At 38.2% G+C, this 22,737-nt stretch overlaps 1 protein-coding gene and 1 pseudogene across 1 annotated transcript; both read right to left on the bottom strand.

Moving 5' to 3' along the window:
- Positions 1-12,930: 12,930 nt before the first annotated feature.
- LOC113337775 lies at positions 12,931-22,056 on the bottom strand (annotated as a pseudogene).
- On the bottom strand, positions 13,215-14,543 carry LOC113337939 (chaperone protein ClpB1-like). Its single transcript, XM_026583472.1, has 5 exons — positions 14,500-14,543; positions 14,122-14,384; positions 13,943-14,023; positions 13,415-13,512; positions 13,215-13,283 (listed from the first exon to the last, which is right to left on the bottom strand). Exons 1-5 carry the CDS (start codon positions 14,541-14,543, stop codon positions 13,215-13,217), a joined length of 555 nt encoding a protein of 184 aa, XP_026439257.1.
- Positions 22,057-22,737: the final 681 nt, after the last annotated feature.

Here is a 22,737-nt window from a genome sequence, read left to right as displayed (position 1 = left end):
GTAAAGTTGGCAAATAGATAGTGCCCAAATGTGGACGTGCACCCAATGCAAGGGTGCATTTAAACTTAAATGCTGCGGTGAAGATTTATGGGGACCTTGATAGGCCCAAAATGTGATACCTTGGTCCTTGTCAGCCAACTGACCCTTTTAGACGAAGAAGTCCTTTTCTGTTTTTATCTATGAAACCAACCGGATCGTCCTTTTTCTTCCCAGTCTCAGTCGAGTCACTTGAGAAAAACAGAAACGGTGAGCAAGAACCCACTAACTCCGACGAAAGAAAATAACACTCCGAACAACTCTTTACGAAGTATTCGACTGTTCTTCAGAAAGAGATTACTTGTCTTTGTAAAGTTTAGGTTATTTCTTTTGGTTATTTTTCGTCTGCTGTCTCCCTTCCTCATTTGATCAAAACCCAAAATTCTAATCATCAAATCGAAGAAACCACCAGATTTTCATCAGCATCAACTCTTAATCATTGTAAGTTTGACCATTAAACTAATTTGGGTTTTTTATTTTAATGGTGCAACAGGGTCTGCTGGTGTTCAAGGCTAGTTTGGAGGAATAAGGAATCGTATTTTTTAATTTGACAAGTACGTTTTATTAGATAAGAAAGCTAGGTCCAACTAATTCATATATCACTGATGGAAATACCGTTATTTGTGGTGATTTTTTCTGCTCGTATCTTTAAGAACTCAGCAGCTGCAATGACGAGTTGTTTGTGATTTTTGTTGTAGCTTTTTCAGACTATTGCTTCTTGCAGTCTGTTTTTTCTGCTTTGAATATTTGTTACCTCAAACAGATTATCAGTTTGAGGGGTGTGTGTTTGTTTTTATGTTTGTTCCTTTTGCACTTTACAAACTTATTCTCTTCTTATCAGTTTAAGAGTGTCAGGTGTTAGTATAAGTAGCCTCAGCCCTCTCCTGTAATTAGTATTGAATATTCAATGTAAAAACATTTCCTCACTTCATTCTAAGGTTTCTGTAGCTGTCTCATAGATAGTCAGACTAACAGTGAAATGTTAATTGGCCATAAAGTGAAGTGCTATTTGATTCCACATGTTCCTGCAAGAAAGGCTCAGCCAGCAGAACATGACTAGGTGCCTGTAAGAGTTTTTGGAGAATGCCAACTCTGAAGTTGACCTGACTGACATGTTTAGAAACCTGGAGCACCCCCTCAGATCAAGGCCTTTTATGTGCTATAGTTTTTTTTTCTGTTTCATTCACTCCATATTATTCAACATCTAGCAAATATCAGCACTGGCCAGTGGCCATATCCTTCTTCCCCTGTTTCTATTTCTATTCTTATGTGTAAATCATAGACGAAAAAATAATAGGAGAAAGTAAATGATAAGACATAAAAAATTAACAAAATTGTACCTTTAGGTTTCGACAAACTAAATGTAACAAAATTGAGGTTCAAACACATAAGGTGATAAATCTGATATGTCTGCCGTTCTAGAGAAATTCGTTCTAGTGTAGGTGTTATTCTCGCAATTAAACGCTATGAGCTCATACATGTTCATCATCATGACGGTGTTGTTCGTCCACATATGACATGCATAAACATGGTCCGAGTTTTGATATAGCGATCTCATATCATTGCTATACTTCCTTTTCCAGGACGGTTTCGTGATGGAATAGTCTTCTAATATCCAAATTTCTATCCATTCACGCGTATGATAGATAATTCCGAGCTTACCTTCACAACTTACAGCCACTTTATATGATTCTGAAATGTTTTTCATCTCCGGTGAAACCTCAAAAGTTGTCCATTTCTCTTGATCAGTGTCGAATACGAATACTTGATCATAATTAGTTAACCAATGTAATCCCCCACTAACCCAAATACCATCTCCAGCCTCTAAGAGAGTGCCATGACGCCTAAACTGAACAGACGGCAGTGTCTTCCAAGCCCAGCTCTCCGAGTTGAACAACTGACAGTAATAACCATATCCAGTGTTTGATTGCGATAATCGTAGTACCGCATAATGTAGTATTAGTTTTAGGGTTTGGTATCTTTCTCCATTCTCGACTGGCCGGTTTACACATGTAGAAGGATGGGATTGGGGTACTGCTGGATTCAGTCAAACAACAGAGTAATGAACCATGAAGAGATGAACCTGCAATCGTAAACCCAAGAGAAGGAGACTCCACTTGTTGCGCGGAATTGTAGTGCTCATGATCATTGCTGCTTTTGACAAAGCTGACAAAGGTCAGGGTAGACGAGACATCTTGAAAAATGCAGTTGCAGAAAATCCTACACTACACCCTCACAAGATTTCATTAACATTCAACTCATTTCAGATTAACGATGTTAATTTTATTGATCAATCTTACAAGAAAAGATAAAGGAATCAAAAATAACCACTGCTCTATATTTTCTCTCTCCTATTTACTTGCTTCTCCTTCAGAAAAAGATCTCTACCTTACCACTGAACGACTATTTATAGGGAATTACATAGTGGATGACAGCTAATTTGTCCTTTATTTTCGGATATGGCTTGCGATATTCTCGCAACCTTACAAATTTTAATCTCGCAAACTCTCTTATTTTCGCAGGACCATCGCATTTTTCTCATGATTTTAGCTGACGTCGTTTATTATGTCATTTCTGAAATTGTTCTGTGACGCTGTTGTATTGTGTTGTTGATAATTTCGCTGAGGCATTACTGTTGCGAGATTCTGATCCTACATCTTGCCTCTTCTCATATCTTCTCTTCGAAGTAGAGAACGACGTGAGAAATGCCGCAATTGTCCATCTCTTCATATTCTGCATTTATCACACGTATCCTTTCTTCCATCTATTTCTTGACACGTCTTCTGTAACCGCTGCTTTTCAACCGCTCACGTCTTTTCGCATTAATGGTGTTTATTTCTTCGAGTAAAAAAAAATCTTCTTTATATATTCTTCTTACTCTTCTTTCTATTTTCTTTTTACTTTATCTTCTCTTTTTACTCTCTCATCTCTGCAACTCTATTGTTCTTCCGTAAGTTCTGCTAATGTAATTCTTCCTTCTTCAATCTTTTTATTTTTCATCCATTTTCATACTCTATATTCAGATATGCCTCCAAGCGGTCAAAAACAAGAGAAAACTTTAAGGAAACCCAAAAAGATCTTGCCGAGAAAGGTTTCACACTTTCTACCATTCCTGGTGAAAGTGCCAAATCAATTCTTTCTATCAAACTTTTCTCTGATCAACATTGTGATATGATCAATCAATCATAGTTTCGGTGGGTCAAATTCTCGCAGGTCTCCCCATTCCTCTTTATGACCCAGATATTCCTCTGTTTTATGAAATTCTCGCTCACTCGGGATTTTCGCGAGCTATCTTCCAATTGAGTGGGGATTGCATCCGTCTGATGCTGGAGTTCGCTAATCGTGGTGCTGGTAAAGGATATATTTACTCTAAAGAACTTAGGGATCCTAAATTCGCAGATTTGGAGATAATCGCTGAAAAATACACAGTAGCAAGTTTCTTTGATAATTATGAATTGATCTCCATGAAGAAAGAGAATACTCGCTGGGGTATTCGCTTGAAATGGAAAGATAATATTGATGAAGGTAAAATACTCATGCAAGACATTGATTGGCATTCTGGTAAGAACATAACTCCTCGCCAATCCAAAGATGATAAATGGTGTGTTTTTCCCTTGATGCTGAAAGGACCTTACATTGTTGGGCCAAATGTTCTTCCTGAGAATATCACTACTTATCAACCTTGGGTATTCTCTTGGCCCGAGAAGGAGAAAGAGGTATGTTTCTTCCAGTTTCGCCCATTTTACATTTCTTTATTTATCTTTATTCTTTTGTTTGATGATTCTTGCGAGATTCTACAGATCCAGAAACTGAAAGATAGCTATCACAGGACTGGGAAGGCTAGTACCTTGCTAGCTCTTCGCTCATACATAGATGAGGTAACAAATATTCTCTTATGATTTTAAACAGTATATTGTTGCCTCTATTTCTTATTTTTATCTGTGTGTGAAGATTATTGTTGAAATAGAAGAGCCTGCCAATGTTGCGAAGACCGGTGATAAAGGCAAAGGTGCTCTTCGCAGGGAAAAATCAACTGCTCCTCCTTCAAAGAAGAGAAAAATCCGTTCTTCCTCTCCTTCAAATATTCCTTCTCATGAAAATTCCGAGAGTGATGAGGATGATGAGGATAATGATGACCTTGCTGCAAATGAAGATTCTCCATCTGAATCTTTTATGGCTAAGCTCTCTGGCCTCTTTTCTGATTCTTTGCAAGGAATGGGAGATAGTCAATTCGCTAATACCTGCAAAGCTCTCGCTATGATTTGCGATGTTCCTTTATTGGATGGTGATAATTCTCTTCGTGGAGTTTCTAGATCGGTGATTCCCAATTTCCCGCATTATCTTAATAGTCTGGTATGCTTTCGTCCTTTTACTTCTTCATTATTGTAACTCAAAATCTCTTTCTATTTTAATACTTTTTACATTTTCTCGCAGGCTGGAAAAGCTTCTTTCGCTGTTGCCTCAGATCTGGAGAGGAGACGCGAAATTCTTGAAAAGAAGAATCTTCAATTTCGTACAAAAAATGAGGTACTGGAAGCTGAAGTCAAATGTCTTCGCGAGAAGAACAAACAACTAGAAATTTATTCTTCTTCGTACAAGAACAAAATCTCTAGTCTTTAGCAAGCTAATAATCAACTCTATGGTATGTTACTTTTCTCCTTTCCCTTCATTCATTCATCCTGTTGTTTTATCTTATTTAATTGATCATTTTTGCAAAAATTTATGGTCTTTCTGATGAAGCTACCATTCTTCGTTCATTTCCTAATGCCTTGGATAATGATACCCTTCTTGAGCGTCTTAATAAATCTTTAAATAGTTTCTCAAATGATAAAATTTCATCTCTTTCTCTAAATGAACTGAGATCCAAATTTCGCCTCTTAGAGATTGACCATAGATCTAGGTTAGGCTTAGCCAACCGATTTAAGCGTCTCTTTCTTAATTCTAAAGAGAAAATCAATGAGCTAAGAACCAAAATTAGCGGTCTCATAGATGATAAGGATCACATCTCTGATCAAGGTGCTAAGGCTTTGGAGAAATTCCAAGAGACCCTTCTTGAAGTTCAACTTGAACGAGATGAAGCTAACCACAAGAACATCGAGCTCTGCGAAAGAGAAAACCAAATTCGTTCTCGTCTTCTTATAAATAATGAGGATGAATTCGCTTGGGCTGCGAAAATCTTAGACGATGCCAGAAAAGATTTAGGTGTAAATGTTAGTTTCCAAGTTGAGCATACAGCCTTGATTAGAGATATGATTTCTGACAGAGAAGGTTATTAACTGTTCTTCTTCACTAATCTTTTGTTATGAATTTTCATCAAGTTATTAATTGATTGCCTTTTGCTCCCAGATTCTGAAAGTAGATATCGCGAAAGAATTGAGGAACTTGAAGCTGAAAAAGAGGAACTCGTAAAGAATCTTTCTTCTCGCAACGACAAGTATTATAGATTAAAGAATCAAATCAAGATCACTGTTGCGAACTTTAAGAATGACGCTCTGCATTTTCGCAATCAAACTATTCAAATGGTTTGTGATGACCATAGTATTCCTCACTCTGATTATCCTTGTCTCTTGGAGGAGATCCCAAAGAACATTCCTAGTATGACTATCTCTGATAGCGAAACTGATGATGAAGAATCTGATGGTGATGAAGGTTCTGATGGAGATAAAATTTCTGATGCAGACGAAGAAGGGAACAATTCTGATGAAGATGATGAAGGATCAACTAAGAAGTAGTCTTTGTTTCTTTCTTTGATCTTCTGTAATATTTGTACATTTATTCCTTCTTTCTGTATATTTGCGAATTCTTTTGGTTCCCCATATTCCTTAGTATATGAGTTTCTTTCATTTTGACATGCATTCATTAAAACAATTCTTCCTTGCGATACAGTTAATCAACATATTCATTAATTTTTGAATTTTTGCGTAAATCTATCATATGGAGACAAATAACATTTTCTAATTTCATTCATTCCCATACTTGCCTCTGTTATTTGTATCCAAATGAGAGATTTTGCAGATTTTTCTTATTTTGTGCCTCAACTTCGTAGTTGTTTATGTATAATTTCGCAATCATATGCGAAGTGAATTTTGATTCTTTTAAAAATCTCATTTCTGTGTGGTCTTATTTTTCCTTCCTAGTTAAAGGTCTTATTATGCCACCTCTTGTCATTGCGACAAAATCGCAGGACGTTCTTGCACTTTCATGCAAAAACCCCTTGATCTTGCCTTAACTTTTTCTTTTGTATTATGGCCTCTTCAGGAATGTTGCAACAATATGACAGGCCTAAATATTCTTGCAAAAATAAAGCCCCATGACATTATCATCTTGCGACGAAATCGCAGGACGTCTTCGTACTTTCATGCGAAAACCCATTGATCTCGTCTTATCTTTTTCTTTTGTATTATTGCCTCTTCAGGATTATCGCACAAATATGAAAAGCCTTAATACCCTTGCGAGTAAAAGCCTCATGACATTTGCGTCTTAAGACACTTATTAGCTCCCTAATGGAGGGTGCCGCCCTTATCTTCCCCCTGGTTTCCCCTTCAATGAGACGTACCTCTACCATACAAGGTTGGCTCCTCCCATTCGGTCTTAACAACAACCAGTTGTTTTTGCAGCCTTTTATCCCTTTTACCTATAGGTTTTATGGTTACGAGACTGCACCCTAAGTGGGGTTTTCTTCGGGTCGAGTGCAGTATAATCCAAGACTTGTCAAAAATGGCAAGGTACGCTCCAGACGCCCCTGGCATTCTTGACTCAACCGTGTACCTCGGCGCCTTGGTCAGATTCTGCACTCCTTGGGAGAGTCCTTATTACCTTAGTCGTCCAACCTAAGTCATATGCTTAAGCTGAGAATCCAAGGTGCCTCTCCCGGATGGGCTTTATTGACCCCAAATCTCCATGACTCAGGTTCCGGTGATGGTGTAGCCTTTCCCTGAGCCATGCAACAGGTACCCCCTTATATGACGTACTTTAGGTCTTACATTTTCCTCTTGCGAAATTGTATTCACGAACTAGGGTGTACGCCATAAAGGTTCGCCCCTTTCTCTTTTGTCATTGTTTTCTGATTATCTTTTGTACAATTCATTATCTCTCCGAGATTCTCGCACATCATCATATCGTATTTGCATTTCGCAATCTCAATTTTGTCATTCAACACAATGTATTTTTGAGAATTTTATTTATTGCGAGAGTGTCGCAACAAATCAATCATTCATACATTTCTTATTTTTATTACCTTTGTCATTGTTTGCTTCTTTGTTATTTTCTGCTACTGCTTCCTTTGTAGTGGTATGTTCATCATTTTTTATTCTGAGCTAGCATTAGTTTCGCAACATCTCTTCTTCTTTTCGTTCGATTGCATCCACCATCAATCTCTCACTTCTTTGTGTCTCTTTGATTTTGTGTCGCCAACTTTCCTTCTTGTTTGCTCTTCCTTCACAGGATTAAACCTCAGTTTCGTAACACCTCTTTCCTTCAACCCAATCTCCCATTATGATTCCTACACCGCTGGGGTGAGGGAATTTGATACACTGATGGAAAGTTGAAGCTACACCTAGAATCCCATGTAGCCAAGGTCGACCAATTAATGCATTGTAGGGTGACTCTACGTCAACAACACAGAACAGGATATCAGAAGATATTCCCTTCAATGGAATTCGCATAGTAACCTCCCCTTTAGGCTTGTTGGCAGTACCATTAAAACCATATATCATATATGTTGATGGTATAAGATCATCATCTCTTCCTCCCATATTTTTATAAGTATGATAAAATAAGATGTTCACAGAGCTTCCAGTATCGATTAGAATCCTATTAATTGCCCATGAATCTTCAGCTTCATCATCCTCATCTTCTTTCGGTTTTGGATTAATTTCTAATTTTACTACCAATGGATTATCATGTACCTCTTCACCTTCGGGGATTTCTTCTGCGGTAAAAGAAATAATCTGTTTCTGCCACTCCTCTAGTGGCGAGATTTTCGCAATATTCATAATTTCTCTTCCATCATTATCTCTTGCGAACACTCTACTCGAAACATTGTCATGAAAATCTTCAATTTTCTTGTATGAATGTACGATAGAGTGACAGAACAGATTCTTTGCTTTTGCACCAACTTCTATGAAGAATGTTTCCTTCTTTTTCGTCGTGTTTACTTTGTGATGCTCCGGTGGTGGTGGCAATGGTTGAGATTGTGGGTGCCCTACCAAAAAGTGGTTTAGTTTTCCTTGATCTATCATTCTCAGAATAATTCTTTTTACATTTCTGCAATCATTTGTAGTATGTCCATGAAAATGATGATAAAAACAGAACTCATGACTTCTGTGGTTTGGAGGTGGTTCCGTTCCCATGTTCCATGGTGTTGGTATATTCTCCATCAAAATTATAGCTTCCCATCTTGATTTCTTCCCATCTTGATTTCTTGATGTAGAAATTTATTTCTCTTTCATACTCCTCTTGATCTCGGCTTCCCGTAGCCACCAGTTTCTGTTGATTGTTGTCCGTCACCTTCTCTTGTTGTATTTGCAAAGTGCTCTCCACTCTGTTTATTAGTTTGGGTAATAAGCTTGCATTCGCTGTTTGTGAACTGGTGTTCGCAACTGGGTATGATTCCATTTCATTTTGCCTTTCCTCTAGAGCAATATATTCTTCCTGAAGTTCTCGCAATTCAGTCATTGTGATCGTATTCTTGACTCTGAAAATTTGGATATATAATAGGTTGGTTGCAAACATAGCATTGATAAATGATAAGATAAGATATCTCTCATCCACACAGCCAGCCATTTCGCTACACATAGTCCTCCATCTTTTAGTTAGGTGCTTCAAACTTTCATCGATCATTTGTTTTAATCCAAACACGTCTTCAATACCAGGTCGCGAAGAATTATTACTTATATATGCCCCCAGGAATGTATTTTGCAAATGATTGAATGATGCTATTGTATTCTTTGGTAGTCCTTCGAACCATTTTAACGCCTTCCCTGTTAATCTGGACGCAAAATACTTAGATAATACGGCATCATGATTTTCCCATTGCAACATGCACCTCACGTAGGCTTTAATGTGTTGAATTGCACAAGTTGTTCCATCAAAAATGTTGGTTAATGCGGGAAAATTGCATTTCAGAGGTATTCCTTCTAGTTGTACTTCCCTTGTAAATGGAGTTTTCGCAGCTTCTTCTATAGCTTCATCTAATTGTTTTCTGCCTACTTCTCCTCTATTATTTAGCATTCCTCTCATTTCTTCTAATTCTTTTAAGATTTGTTTATTTACACCTGAATTTTGATCCATTGGTCTTTTTAATTTCGCCTCCCTTCTTCTACGTTCATGTCTTTCTTCTCTCGCGAAATTTTGCATTTCTTCTTCATCATCCTCATCTCGTCTTCTTCTGCGATTCTCTTCCTTATCTCTATCTTAAATTCGCATATGATGATGTCTCTCATTTTCCCCTCCATGATTTTGTTCATTTTTCATCAATTTCATTCGTTGTCTTTCAGCCATCCTCTGTACTCTATCATACTCTTCATTGATATTACCGTTATTCTGGTTTTGTGTTCGTCTTCTTTCTCGATTGTCGTGATTGTTCTGGCGAATTGTTTCCTGAAGCTCTTGTTCTTCCATTTCCGCTCTCAATCTTTCACGTTCACAAATTAAACGTGCTTGTTCAGCGTAATGTCTTTCAATTTCTTCTTCAATCGTTTGTTGATTTCTTTGAGCTTCTCTCTCATGTAAAATTCTCCTTTCTTCCTCTCGATTCCCTTCGCCATCTTGATTATTTCGTCCCTGACGTTGTCCATTCTCTTGATTTCTATCATTTTTCCTATCATCAAAAGTTTCATTTTGTGGAACGTAACGATCATCAGTCATTTCTCTATCTTCACGATGTTCTTCATTAGGATTTGATATTTCTTCTCGAATATTATTTCCAGCATCAGTTGTGGGTGAGTTTCGCCTCATCTCTCTTCTAGTCGATCTTGAATATGATTTTGTAATACTTCTCGATCTTCTACTCTGTAGTCTCATATTTTCCATCCTCAATTCGTGATTTTGCCTTGTTAGACTTGCACGTTCTTCTGCCTCAGCTCTTCTTTCTTCATGTATTCTTCGTCTCAACATTTCTAACGCTCCAATTTCCTCATCTCCATGAATTATTCCTTCATCTGCTTCTTGATTTCTCTCTATCTGTCTATGATTTCTGGTTTCATGCTCTTCTTCTACTTCTTCTGCTGAATTTGATTGCCAAGTGTGTATACTCACCCTATCATAATCTGTATTCCTTCCTTGTACTAGTGTTTGTTGAACCGGTGGTTGAATTTTATTTTCTCTATTATTTCTCATTCTAGTAGATTCTCCCATTTCACTTTTTTCCCTTCCAGCAAGTCTCTTGCTTCTTCTAACAGTAGTTGGTTGTTCTGATGTATTTCTTCTTCTAGCCATTTCTTCAATATTAATGAATTGCAAGAGATTATGTAAAATTCTTAATCAATCACTCCAAATCTTCACAAATCTCAATATTAATCTTCAATTTTTTCTAGAATAATCTTCAATCTTCAATCCTCCCTGTTTCTAGCGCCATTATGTAGTTGCAGGAAATCCTACACTACATCCCTCACAAGATTTCATTAACATTCAACTCATTTTAGATTAACAATCTTAATTATATTGATCAATCTTTGAACAATCTTACAAGAAAAGATAAATGAATCAAAAATAACCACTGCTCTAGATTTTCTCTCTCCTATTTACTTGTTTCTCCTTCCGAAAAAGATCTCTCCCTTTCCTTTACCACTGAACGACTATTTATAGGGAATTACATAGTGGATGACAGCTAATCTGTCCTTTATTTTCGGATATGGCTTGCGATATTCTCGCAACCTTACAAATGTTAATCTCGCAAACTCTCTTATTTTCGCAGGACCATCACATTTTTCTCATGATTTTAGCTGACGTCGTTTATTATGTCATTTCTGAAATTGTTTTGCGCCGCTGTTGTGTTGTGTTGTTGATAGTTTCGCTGAGGCATTGTTGCTGCGAGATTCTGATCTTACAAAAAAAAATGACCGGATGCAAGTGTTCTCCGAGAATGGGTTTGTTGAAACTTGGAATTGCACATTATGAGTTGTTGCCAGTCTTTAGAAACCCATCGACATTGACGTAGAACTGTACTGAATGATGCTCTGGTTAATATCTCGTAAATTGCATCAGATGACAACTTTTGCATCTCTTGTGCAATCTCACGTTCTTCATGTTCTACTTTAGTAAAACCCTTGTTCAACTCCATTAGGATGTTGTTGGTCGTTCCACTTGTTTGATTTCCCACGCCTTCACCTTGAAATCCTAACTTGTGCGCAATAAAAGCAATAGCAAAATAAAATCACTAATAAGTTTGACAAAATCTATAATACAAAGCCTTCCTTCTTATATAGGCTTCAATAATTCATGATAGTACTACTAGGACTAGCAAAACGCAAATCAACTAAACTAGGAAACCTGTTTGGAACTTGGAAAAAGGAAATCCCACATTAACATAAAACTAAATTTTATCATCATCATGGAGCTAATCAATGCATTTTTTTTATCCAATTCATATCAATAACAATCAAATACAGCAGTTAACAGTTCCAATCTTCCCGAAAAAACTTCATTTAAATTCTAAAAAAATAAATCTATTCTTAAATCTTATCATAGAAATTATACTTGGTATTTATTTCAAAAAAAAAAAAAAAGCATCAACTTACTGATTTGTGTAGCAAGACGCAGAAAATCCACAGAAATTGTCAACCTAAGTGATTGTTTAGATTCTGTCTGATAGATCAGAAGAGATTGAAGATAAAAGGAGTTTGAACATCAAAAACGGAAACTTGTGTTTTCTCCGTAATTACCCCATGAGTTATGTTTGGGCTGAAAACTCGACTCACTTTTTACTAGTGGGACACAACTGCTAGTGTACGGCCGGCCTCATTAGCCTAAGTCAAATGGTCTTCTAATCTAACATCCGGATTGGAAGTCAGAATAATTCTTATGGAAGTTCTAATCCAGAATCTAGATGTGCTGAGTGGAACATCGAAAAGTAGACACGCTGAATGGAACAACGAAAAGTAGAATTCATACTTGGTAAAAAAATAAATCAATTTTTTAATCGAAAAGTAGACACGCTACTTTTTTTAATCGAAAAGTAGACACGCTACTTTTTTTAGCGTCGGATCAAAAAATAAATCAATTTCCGCTGAACCAAACAGCGAAAGTTGATTTTCTCTGCGCTAAACCATTCAGCGAAACTATCTGGCTACTAGTTGGAATGCAAGATATATCTGGAAAGATAAAAATAGTGTTAAAGAATAGGTAACGTCTTTTGTATAATCTGCAACGCTTTTTGTCTAATCTAGCAACCAAATCTGGCCCATAGGACTTAGTCTAACAAAACTTGCACTTATATTGAACGAATATTCCATCTTTGCTCAAAAGAGTACCATCCTTGTTAAGAAATATTAGAAAGTTATAGCGCATTTAGATACCAAAAGTAAAATTCAAAAATAGAAGTCAGAAGCACAATTATTTTACTTTATAAAAAGTTGACTATTTTGTTTTTAAAACTCGTTCTGAAATAATATTGCCAAACCAATTTTTGATTTTTCAACTTTCAGAAATAAAAAGTTAATTTCCGAGTGTACATCCAAACACCATATTAATGAAAGAGGTAGCTCTATAAAGTCCCACTAAATGGCGTACCATCCCCACATTCGATGTACCACAGTGACTCTGAGAATAAGAAACGACAAGTTAGTTTTTACTTCCTACATTTCACAAAGTTTGCTTATACATAAATAGAAGGACAAGTAGGCATTACCTCCTAATGCACTGCAGAACCATATAGCCTCAGAGATAAAATGGGTCTACTGAAACCGTCAATCGACAAGTAATAACTTTTTTGCACTAGCAAAGTCCCGGAGTTACATCGCAAGATTCACAACACTCAAATGCAACACAAACTGTAACCAAAAAGGAAATCACATAGGCCAAGTTAAATAAGAAAACAAATCCGAGACGGGCGAACAAATTTCTAACTCTTAAAAAAACGTCAACAATTTACCAAACATAGATTCTTACAACTCTGGATCAAAGAAAATATATCAAAGTGGGAACCCAGACTCCTGTATCACTGAAGCCACTACAAACACTTAATCCTCCATCTTCTCATCCTCATGGACCTCAGCTATCTTCATCCTCTTGACAGAGGCCACCTCATTCTTCACACCATTTGGGATCTCAATCAGTATATCAGACTTCTCCCCGGTGCTGGCTGGCATTCACCAGTCCAACATTCTTCTCCACTCGATAAGGTAAGTTCACTTCCATCTAGACTTGCATCAATATATACAGTAGCGTTCTCGTCGATCTCCTCTTTAACAAGGATCTTTGACAACTCTGTCACCACCTTCTTCTCTAGCCACCTCCTGATTGGCCTAGCACCGAAACCTGTTGACAGAACATAAAACAGATTGTAAGCAATAGCAGGAATACTTTATCCAAGCACGGGTGTATCCTTTAAAAAAACTCTTTGCCGTTTGCTTAAAACAGACTTATAATCCTAACCTAACATTATATATCAGCAAGTATAATAAGTTTAAGAAGCAACGTCTAAGCATCCGTTACATCACAGATACATCAGGACCATCACATAAGTCACAAAAACTGACGTTCAGAAAACAACGCTATCAGGATCACCAGATAAATGAGGACAAAAGAAACAAGTTTTCATGTGTACCAAAACAAAAGAGCACAGTACTGAACAGATCACATACCAGATCGTAGCTTTCAGTCAGTACAACATCCAATCCGACACAGCTAGTTAAATTCCCCGCTCAGCCAAGTGAGAAGCCACGTCTTTAATCTGAAATCTAGATACTTTCCTCGGTCATGTGAAAGGGAATCAAAGGCGGCAATTTCATAAGTCGATTAAGCAGCTCTAGCCTGAAGTGTTTTTTACCTGCAGACACCAACAGAAAATGTATATCAGTGTTAAGGTTCTAAAATCACCAAATAAAACGGAGTGCCTCAATGGTGCATACTGATGTTCGTTCCTACCTCTTGCATCACTCTCTCGCTCTCTTGAAGTCTGCATGGTACATTTTCTGACAAATCCCATGAGGAGGTGTTCAGCTCCAAGGTTTGAGGTCATGATGATAACTGAATTGTTGAAGTCAGCTGAGTGTCCTTGGTCTTCAGTCAGTCTACCATCATCAAGAATTTGGAAGGTGTTGAAAACTGAAGTATGAGCCTTCTCAACTTCATCAAACAATATAACATTGTAAGGTCTTCTTGGTACAGCTTCTGTAAGCTGTCCCCCTCTTCATGGCCCACAGATCTGAAATACCACAAACACGAACGAGCAACTGCTTCAGCAACGACATACACGGTGTGCGTAAAAAATAAATATAAAGGAAACAGTTGCAAGCAACTTACCCAGGAGGAGCTCCAATCAACCGAGATAGGGAGTGTTGTTCCATCTATTCAGACATATCTATCCGGATAAGAGGGTTCTCATCATCAAAGACAAAGAGCTGTTCAGCAAGGACTTCCGCTAGCTCAGTGATCTCAGTCTTACCAACACCAGTTGGTCCCAGAAAGCGAAATGATCCTGTCGGTTGTTGTGGTCGACGTAGTCCAGCCCTAGACCTCAGAATAGCCACCGCCATTGCGTTACGGCTTGACCTTGCCCAACTACCCTCATGTGCAATCTCTCACCAAACTCAATCTATCTTTCTTTTTCATTCTGCCCGAGTCTCGGAACTGGAATACCGGTCTAATAGCTTACTACTTCAGTTCAGATCCCACTGCCCCCTCTGTAAGCATTGAGTTTTCACCAGTGCTCCCTTCAGCTTTGGTTAAGGCAACTTCTATTTCTTGAAGAGACCCGTACTACAAGTCTGCAGCTCTAACACCCCATCGCAACTGTGATCTCCTCTCTTTTCCATCTAGATTTCCCCTTTAATTGAAGCTTTCCCTTTCTTGTACCTCATCAACAGTGGCTGAATTGGCATCCCTCAAATCATCCAACTCCTTATGAACCTAAAAAATGGAAACAGAACAGAGCAAGACTCACAATTAAGAAAAGAGAATAACATAAGAAGCCATGAAGACAACACCATTAAATGATCTCAAAGCATCACAAGCATATTTGACATTTACCTGAACTCCTAAACTAGACGAGCTTTGCTCGCTTTGTCTTTTTCTTACTCAAGAGCATGAAGTACAACTTCTACTTGAATTCGCTTTCTTTCAAGATTATCAATCTCCTCAGGTTGACTATAACACTGAACCCTTACAATTGCACAAGCCAATTGCCTTGTCAGGTTGACGAAGACCTACAGAGACACCAGAAATCAACATCTTCCATTCAGGAGAACAACCAGCTAGAATATTGCAGCTAGGCACACAATGACATCTAACTAATAACTATAAGGATAGCTTACTAGCTAGTCAACCAGAGCTAGTATAGCAGTTTCTGAAATTTAGAGCTACTTAGGGTTACATAGTTAACTTATTAACTACCATTCGCGGCTTCTGCCCAGACAAATTTCAGGGTTCAATATATCCATAAAAAGACCTAGGCTTAGTTAGGAGTCGCACACATGCATCGACGCACGCACGCGCACATATGCATGTAGGAGCTATTAGTAACTATTTCACAAGCCCCATTGAATGCAAGCACGAGAAGAATTAAGAACATACCTCTTTTCACAAGGGAAAGCCGACTTGAATAGTTGGATTTGCTTGGCAAATGGGGCAGGCAGTTACATCCTCAATAGAACCACAAGATTTATCCTTGGAGTATGGAAGAACAACTTTTCTGATTGATAATGAGTTAAGAAGTGGTAACTGGCGGTTCATGTACTCAAAGCTAACAGCCGCGGTTCATGTTAAGGCTCCGACAAGCCTTGCAACCAAAAAAATGGCACACAACATAACCAAACTGACATAAACCACAGCCGTGGAGGAATTGTTGGTCAAGCAGATACGTTCAGGTTCACTGGAAACTGATTAGGCGGCACTTTAATCTAGAGGTTAGAATATCTGTTATATTTCGCAACAGCTTGCCCAAATGAAGAGAGGGCCTTTATAGAGAAAGAGATACGAAAATTACATCATATTAATAGATTGACAGTATCCAAATAATGGGAGCAACTATTAAAATCCTCATTTGGAACAACATCATACATGATTTCAGGTATAACCCTTTCCATCCTACGCTGCATTTCAAGCTTTATATGTGACACTTCTTGTATTGGTTTAACTCTCGTCTATTCTGTTTCTACGAATAGTAGGAAATCAAAGGAAAATTTCAGCATATATGGCCCACAGTTTGAGAAAGTAAAAATGAGAGACTCGACAGTACATGGCTATATGCTACTGGACTCCACAAGAAAGCTTGCAATTCTGTTGTACGAACAGTATCCTAAATATTCAACAAATGAGTAGTCGTTGCTCAAAAAAGTACCATCTTTCGTAAAGAAATATCAGAAGGTTGGTGAAGAAGGTAGCTCTAAAAAATCCCCCTATATGATGTACCGTCCCTTACATTCGATGTGCCAGTCACCACTGGGAATAAGAAAAGATAAATCAGTTTTTACTACCTAAATTTTACGACATTGGTTTATACATGAACTAGAAGGAAAATGAGGCATTACCTGCTCAGAGTCGCACCACCTATGGAAGGCAGAGAATGACTGCAAGCGGGACAAAATGTACTGCCCATATCTTCTGAGATATAGTGAGTCCAGGTCCTTCAAGCCCCGTTCTTATGGACTAGATAACAGACAAAAAAAAAAACAGTTAACCACACATTTCATAATATTCCAGTTTGACGTAAATGCCGACATGGATAAACCTTTGAGATACAAGCAGGTAAAAGAAAGAAGGAAAAGACTAGGGCGAAATAGTTTGGATTACTAAGAAGGTCCTACGTCCAACTAAGAGGCAACTTATGTGGGGATATAAACACAAGGTTTTCTTCCGCTTGCTTAACTTCAGACAAGAAGAGCTTTTTCACTTCTTGTAAATAATGCTAGTTCACCCCACTAAGTAAGAGGGACAGATGTCTACGCTTCAAGTTGAGTCTCCCACACTTTACAAGCTTGACAGTTGCAGTAATCCACGTATAGTAATGGTGTAGGCAACCAAATCTGACATGAACGTACAAAATTAAGTTGTTTAACTAGAATCTAGTTTGCATTCTAACATAGTACGAGCGAAACCAGCATCTGGAAGGAGCTTTATAAAAAGAAAAGAACATCAGCTCATAATATCTCAATTTCTGAAATAAAAAATCTGCAAAGATCAGAGGCTCTGTTCCTGCCTCGGCTTACTTTTTGCACCAGTCATGCTTAAAATGGCCTATTTGCCAGATTTTGTATTTTGCCTCAAAATTATTATCAACTATCTCTTTCTTTCACTATTCATACAACAAGGCATAGGCAGCAGTTGGCCATGCAAAAATGGAGCATAAACAACACGTGCCCATGCAAACAATAACTTAAAGAAGAATAACCCAATGACACCGTCCAAAAATAAAATAAATGGAAGAATAACCCAATGATTTCTAATCTATAAGATGCATAAATTATAAACATACTTGAGCTACATGAGAATGATCTGTTTTGGATCTAGAAGGAAACTGGGAATTGGAAAGTTATGTTCATCGAGACTTTAGAGTTGAGGAGTAGGGTGACCTTCAGGATAATGCTGAAGAAAGCATTTCATTGCTTCATAAGTGGACCAGCAAATGGCAGCTGCAGGTGCATGGAACAAAACTCTTGGTTTCAGTCCACGCAACAATGCCTGGTAACCCTCTTTAGCAGCTATCTGCTTAAGAGCCAGCCTTATAGACCTACTTCTAAACTTGTCTGCCCCACATACACCCTGTTGCAAAAGATAAACATGCAAACTGAGTTCAGTTTTTAGTGCCATGGGTATTTGGTGACTTATGCAGCATATAACAATTCGCGCAAGAGTAAAAAACAAAACAAAAAAACGGCTTAAGGTGGAAGAATGTGGAAAACATGAATTTAGTTCCTAAATCACACCCAACAGGGCGTTAACAATTAAAGTAATTATGCTCATCTAAGTACACAGTAAAGCTAGACTAGCAGGGGGTTAGTCCACGAGTGAGTTGGGGGTGTTTAACGTATTTTGAATCTTGGGGATTTTGAGGGAGTGTAAGAGAGTATAGGGAGTTTGAGAGGTTTGGTGTTTTGAGTGTAGGGAGTCTAAGAGACTCTCCCAAAATCTCTACTTTTTTTAGAGATTTGGAGTGAGGCAAAAATACACTGGAAACTCCCTAGAACTCCCCAAAACAAACCAACTCCCTACCATTCTAATTTTTACCACTAACAGGGAGTTTAAGAGTTTGTTTCAAACTCCCCCACGACTAACGGGGTTTTCTAGGGAGTTTGGGAGACTCTTTTAAACTCTCCCACGACTAACGGGGATTTTGAGAGACTCCTTCGAACTCCCCCACGACTAATGGGAGAAAACCCAACTACACCCAACTCCCCCAACTCCCTTGAGGACTAACACCCTGTAGATTCATCTTATACCAAGACACATAATTAACAAGTCCAAACCGATAACAAGAGACGGATTAGTCAGAAGAGATGCTTCACTAAAAATATATTCCCCTGGTGAATTAAAACTCAAGCCCAAGTCACAATTTTAGTTCTAGCAAGTATACTGTAATGGTATTAACAATCTCAGAGCCAGAGGAGCTTTTGAAGTGCTCAGTGCATACTTGAAGACAGGGGACACCTTCAAGTATACCGCATTGCCTACTCAAAAACAGGCCAGCCTCCTAAAACAAGGCCTTGGCAACAGGTTCTTCTCAAATGCCACTTAATAAAGTTTTGCTACTTGAGACTCTAGCATATCAGTTATCATAGTGAACAAAGATCCATACTGAAAATTTTCAAATCCTCTCTTCCAGTGACAAATCTTTCAGTCTAACCCAAATCTGTTATCCTGCTTCCTACATTGTTTAAACTAAAGTTTTGATGACCTAAAGTATACGGCTGGTGGGGCACCTGCAGCTCCACCAGCCATAACATGGATCATTAGTCGCTCTTCATTAGCATTATCCGCCACTCAAAACTTTTTTCATATCTTCATAAGTAGCACCCCTACTGATACCTCATATTCAGGGGGGGTATCTCAAATGTCCATAAAAGAAGATGACTAGTTCCATAACTTCGACATCTTTTAGCAATATTTAGCGAATGTCAGCTCTTGAATGGATTTTTTATCTATAGATTGAGATAAAATTAACTATTACCTTCTTCGATGGTGTTTCTAGATGTTTTTAACAGCTCATAGCAACAACATCGTGCATGTGTTCCCAGGTGTTTAAATAGGGATGCAGATAGTCTTGCTACGTATGCCAGTAAGCCTTTTCTAAACTGTATATGGCTGTGTCAGGCCCCTACTTTTCTTACCGGCAAACTACATTTTATTTGTAAAAGTTAGTTTCTTCAATGATATCTTTCTTTCACAAAAAAAAAACATTGGTGATCTGCACAACTGTCTTTGTTTGTCAGCCCTACTTATACCTCATATTGATGGGTAACTAGTTTCTCATATCTTTCTAAAACAAGAAGAATAGTTCTATAACTTCGAGCCTGACTAGCAACCTAAGAGAATTTTAACATGCAAAGTGGAGCTTTAAGTTATTAGTAACTGAGAAAGGGGAAGAAGCAGACCAGTGATTTCACTAAAAATTTTGAACAATATTCAGTAAATATCAGCTCTTGAATAAAGTTTCCACCTTCAGATTGAGATAAATTAAGGATTACCTTATTTGGTGGTGTTCCAGGTATGGACTTTCATGTTACCGAATCCAATTTTCATTCTCTTATCAGAAGATTGAGGGATCTGGAATCTACAAGTCAAATCTGCGTCCACACTCATCACAGCACCAGCATTGTCAAACTCCCCACAATAATTTGGAGCAGAGAATATGGTAACCAACTGGCGATCGGCAAAGAATTCATACCCTCATCTGGTATATCCACTGGACGAGATATATCCCTTATCTGATCAAATTTCTTCCAGTGAGGAGACAATCCACCGTGCATACAGAAGATCTTCCCATCAATTAAAGCAGCTACCGGTAGGCAGTTAAAGAAGTTGCAAAAAGTCTTCCAAAGACGGACATTAAATCTCCTCTTACCCTCACCGTAGAATCCATAAATACGGATAATAGAAGCAGACTCGTGATTGCCTCTAAGTAAGAAAAATTTATTCTTATATTTGATTTTGTATGCGAGAAGAAGGCAAATTGTCTATATGCTGTGTTCACGTCGGTCAACATACTTACCAAGGAACAAGTAGTTTGTCTCAGGAGGCGGTCGAGCACATTCAAAAAGACGGAGAAGATCCGGAAACTAGCCATGAATATCTCCTGTCAATTCAGAAAAACTAAAACTCTTCACTATCCCCTCACTGGATGATCAATTTGTTATGAAAGAACAAAAGAAAACTGTATGGTACTTAATGATGCGTGGCATTTCAATATGTGATACAAAGATAACACAAATACAATCGCAACCCACCAAGATAAAATAACTTCGCTGAGGATCTCCACCTCAGTTTTCAAGTTATGTTCCGAATAATCTCAGGTTTTCTCCAACACTTATACAGGGTATGCAATCTAGATGTGCAGCTGATATCCTAAAGACATTAACATTGCAAAATCTCGCTGCTACATCCAAAGTAAACTAGCTTTAAGAGAAGAAATGCTTCAGATATGATCCCAACCCCCAACAAGGTATCCCACATTAATACCCAACCTATGATCCTATGACAACATTAACAAATTACCTATCATATAGAATCACATAGTACCAGCTCACATGCACAAACACATTGCAAAGCAAAAATCAACCTAAATCCATGTGAAAGTACTTTGTTTGTGTTCTTTACAACATAATACTAAGACAGACAATGTTATATTTGTATTATCTTATGCACCTCAAACCATTCCCCTGTTAATTAAACAGGAAAGAAAAAAGCTCTTCAATGTTCTGTCCTCTCTCATTGGAGGACAAATTTTTTATTGAATTATTAGAGACATTTGTATGGTACCTAATGTGTAATACAAACAACCCACCAAAATAAAACAGCTTAGCTGAGAATCACCACCTCGGTTTTCTCCAACACTTTTTCGAGGTGTGTTAATCTAGAGGCGCAGCTGTTAAAGGCTAAAAAATTACCTACTTCATAGAATCACATGGTACCAGCTCACATTCACAGACACACTACAAAGTGAAAATCAACCAAAATCCAAACTAAGGTACATTTTTCGGATTTTTGACAACTTAATACTAAAACAGACAATTAACAATTTTGTATTCTCTTATGTACCTAGAACCATTCTGCCCATCAAGAACACCTCAGACAAATTTGAAGACTAGGGCAAAGGGCTCAAACACCCATCCTTGCTCAACTAAAACAAAGAATTACCCCTAAAACAGATGCAACTTTGACATTTAAAAAACCCCTCCAAACCCTAAATCAAAGTTTCCATGGGGCACAACCAGGCAACCAGCTAAAACCATATGTTGGGGGCATTAGCCCCCCACTGGAATGTAAGCCAAAACAAGAACCCCCCAAAAAAAGGTGCAAAATTTTCACTTCAAAAAAAACCAAAAAAACCTAAAACAATGTTTCCATGGGGCATTGGAGGCATTCTCGCCCCCACAGAAATGCAAATACACATCAGAATCTTACCACAATCTTTAATAGGAGGTTTGAGCTCAAGAAGATTTGGTTGATTGAGGAAGATAGATGTTGAATTTCTACAAAGCTGCTGAATTTCTGATTCAGTAAGATAACATCTCCGTGGTGTTCTTCCATTCTTGACATTTAGTAATCTCTGTATGATATCATCTAATAAAGACTCATCCATATTTGTGTTCTTCTCATCAGAAGAACTTTCTTCCATTAAAAACCCCACTCTCTGATTCAAAAATACAAACCCTTAACCTTTTTTTTCTTCTTGCCTCTTTCCCTCGCTCACTCTCTCTTAGAGCGTCCACAGTGGTGCGAGCATAACTAAAGACCAAAGACTAAAAAAAAAGATCAAATTTGGGTTTAGTCCGTCCTGTGACATAGCGGGTGAAGAGTAAATTTGGTCGCGCGTTGATATAAAGTCCGCTTCATCGTCCAGCGTAGATAAAGATTACGCCTGGCATGGGGCGTTGATAAAGATAACGCCTGGTATGGGGCGTTGATAAAGACAACGCCTGTATGGGGCGTGAACTATAGCAACGCCTGGTGTGTGGGACGGAGATTATACGTTCGCCCGGGTTCAAAAAAAAAAAAAAAAATGGGGCGTTGATAAAGACAACGCCCCAACCAAAGTTTTGTAAACTTTTCAAATTTGGGTTCAAGACTTTATCAACGCCCCATGGCTTATGTGGTGTCCGGCGTTGATTATACCAACGCCCCATCCAGGCGGACATTATACCAACGCCCCATGCCAGGCGTTGATTATACCAACGCCCCATTCAGGCGGACATTATACCAACGCCCTGCATCAGGCGTTAACTTTACGAACGCGCGTCTACAGGCGGACATTATACCAACGCCCGTCGGGTAGGCGGACATTATATAAACGCCCGACTATATTTGGATTTGGTCTTAATCGCCGAC

Source organism: Papaver somniferum, unplaced genomic scaffold (genome assembly GCF_003573695.1).
Source record: "Papaver somniferum cultivar HN1 unplaced genomic scaffold, ASM357369v1 unplaced-scaffold_18, whole genome shotgun sequence".
Classification (NCBI taxonomy): Eukaryota; Viridiplantae; Streptophyta; class Magnoliopsida; order Ranunculales; family Papaveraceae; genus Papaver; species Papaver somniferum.
Note: the sequence above shows the minus strand (reverse complement) of the source record. Positions and strands in the feature narration are given on the sequence as shown.

Coding starts and splice junctions, on each gene's coding strand:
- LOC113337939 (XM_026583472.1), bottom strand. CDS start 14,543: ATGGAACAACACTCCCTATCTCGGTTGATTGGAGCTCCTCCTGG. Junction 14,024..14,121: donor GCGAGAGAGTGATGCAAGAG/GTAGGAACGAAC, acceptor TGGTGTCTGCAG/GTAAAAAACACTTCAGGCTA. Junction 13,513..13,942: donor CTTTCACATGACCGAGGAAA/GTATCTAGATTT, acceptor TTCTGTCAACAG/GTTTCGGTGCTAGGCCAATC.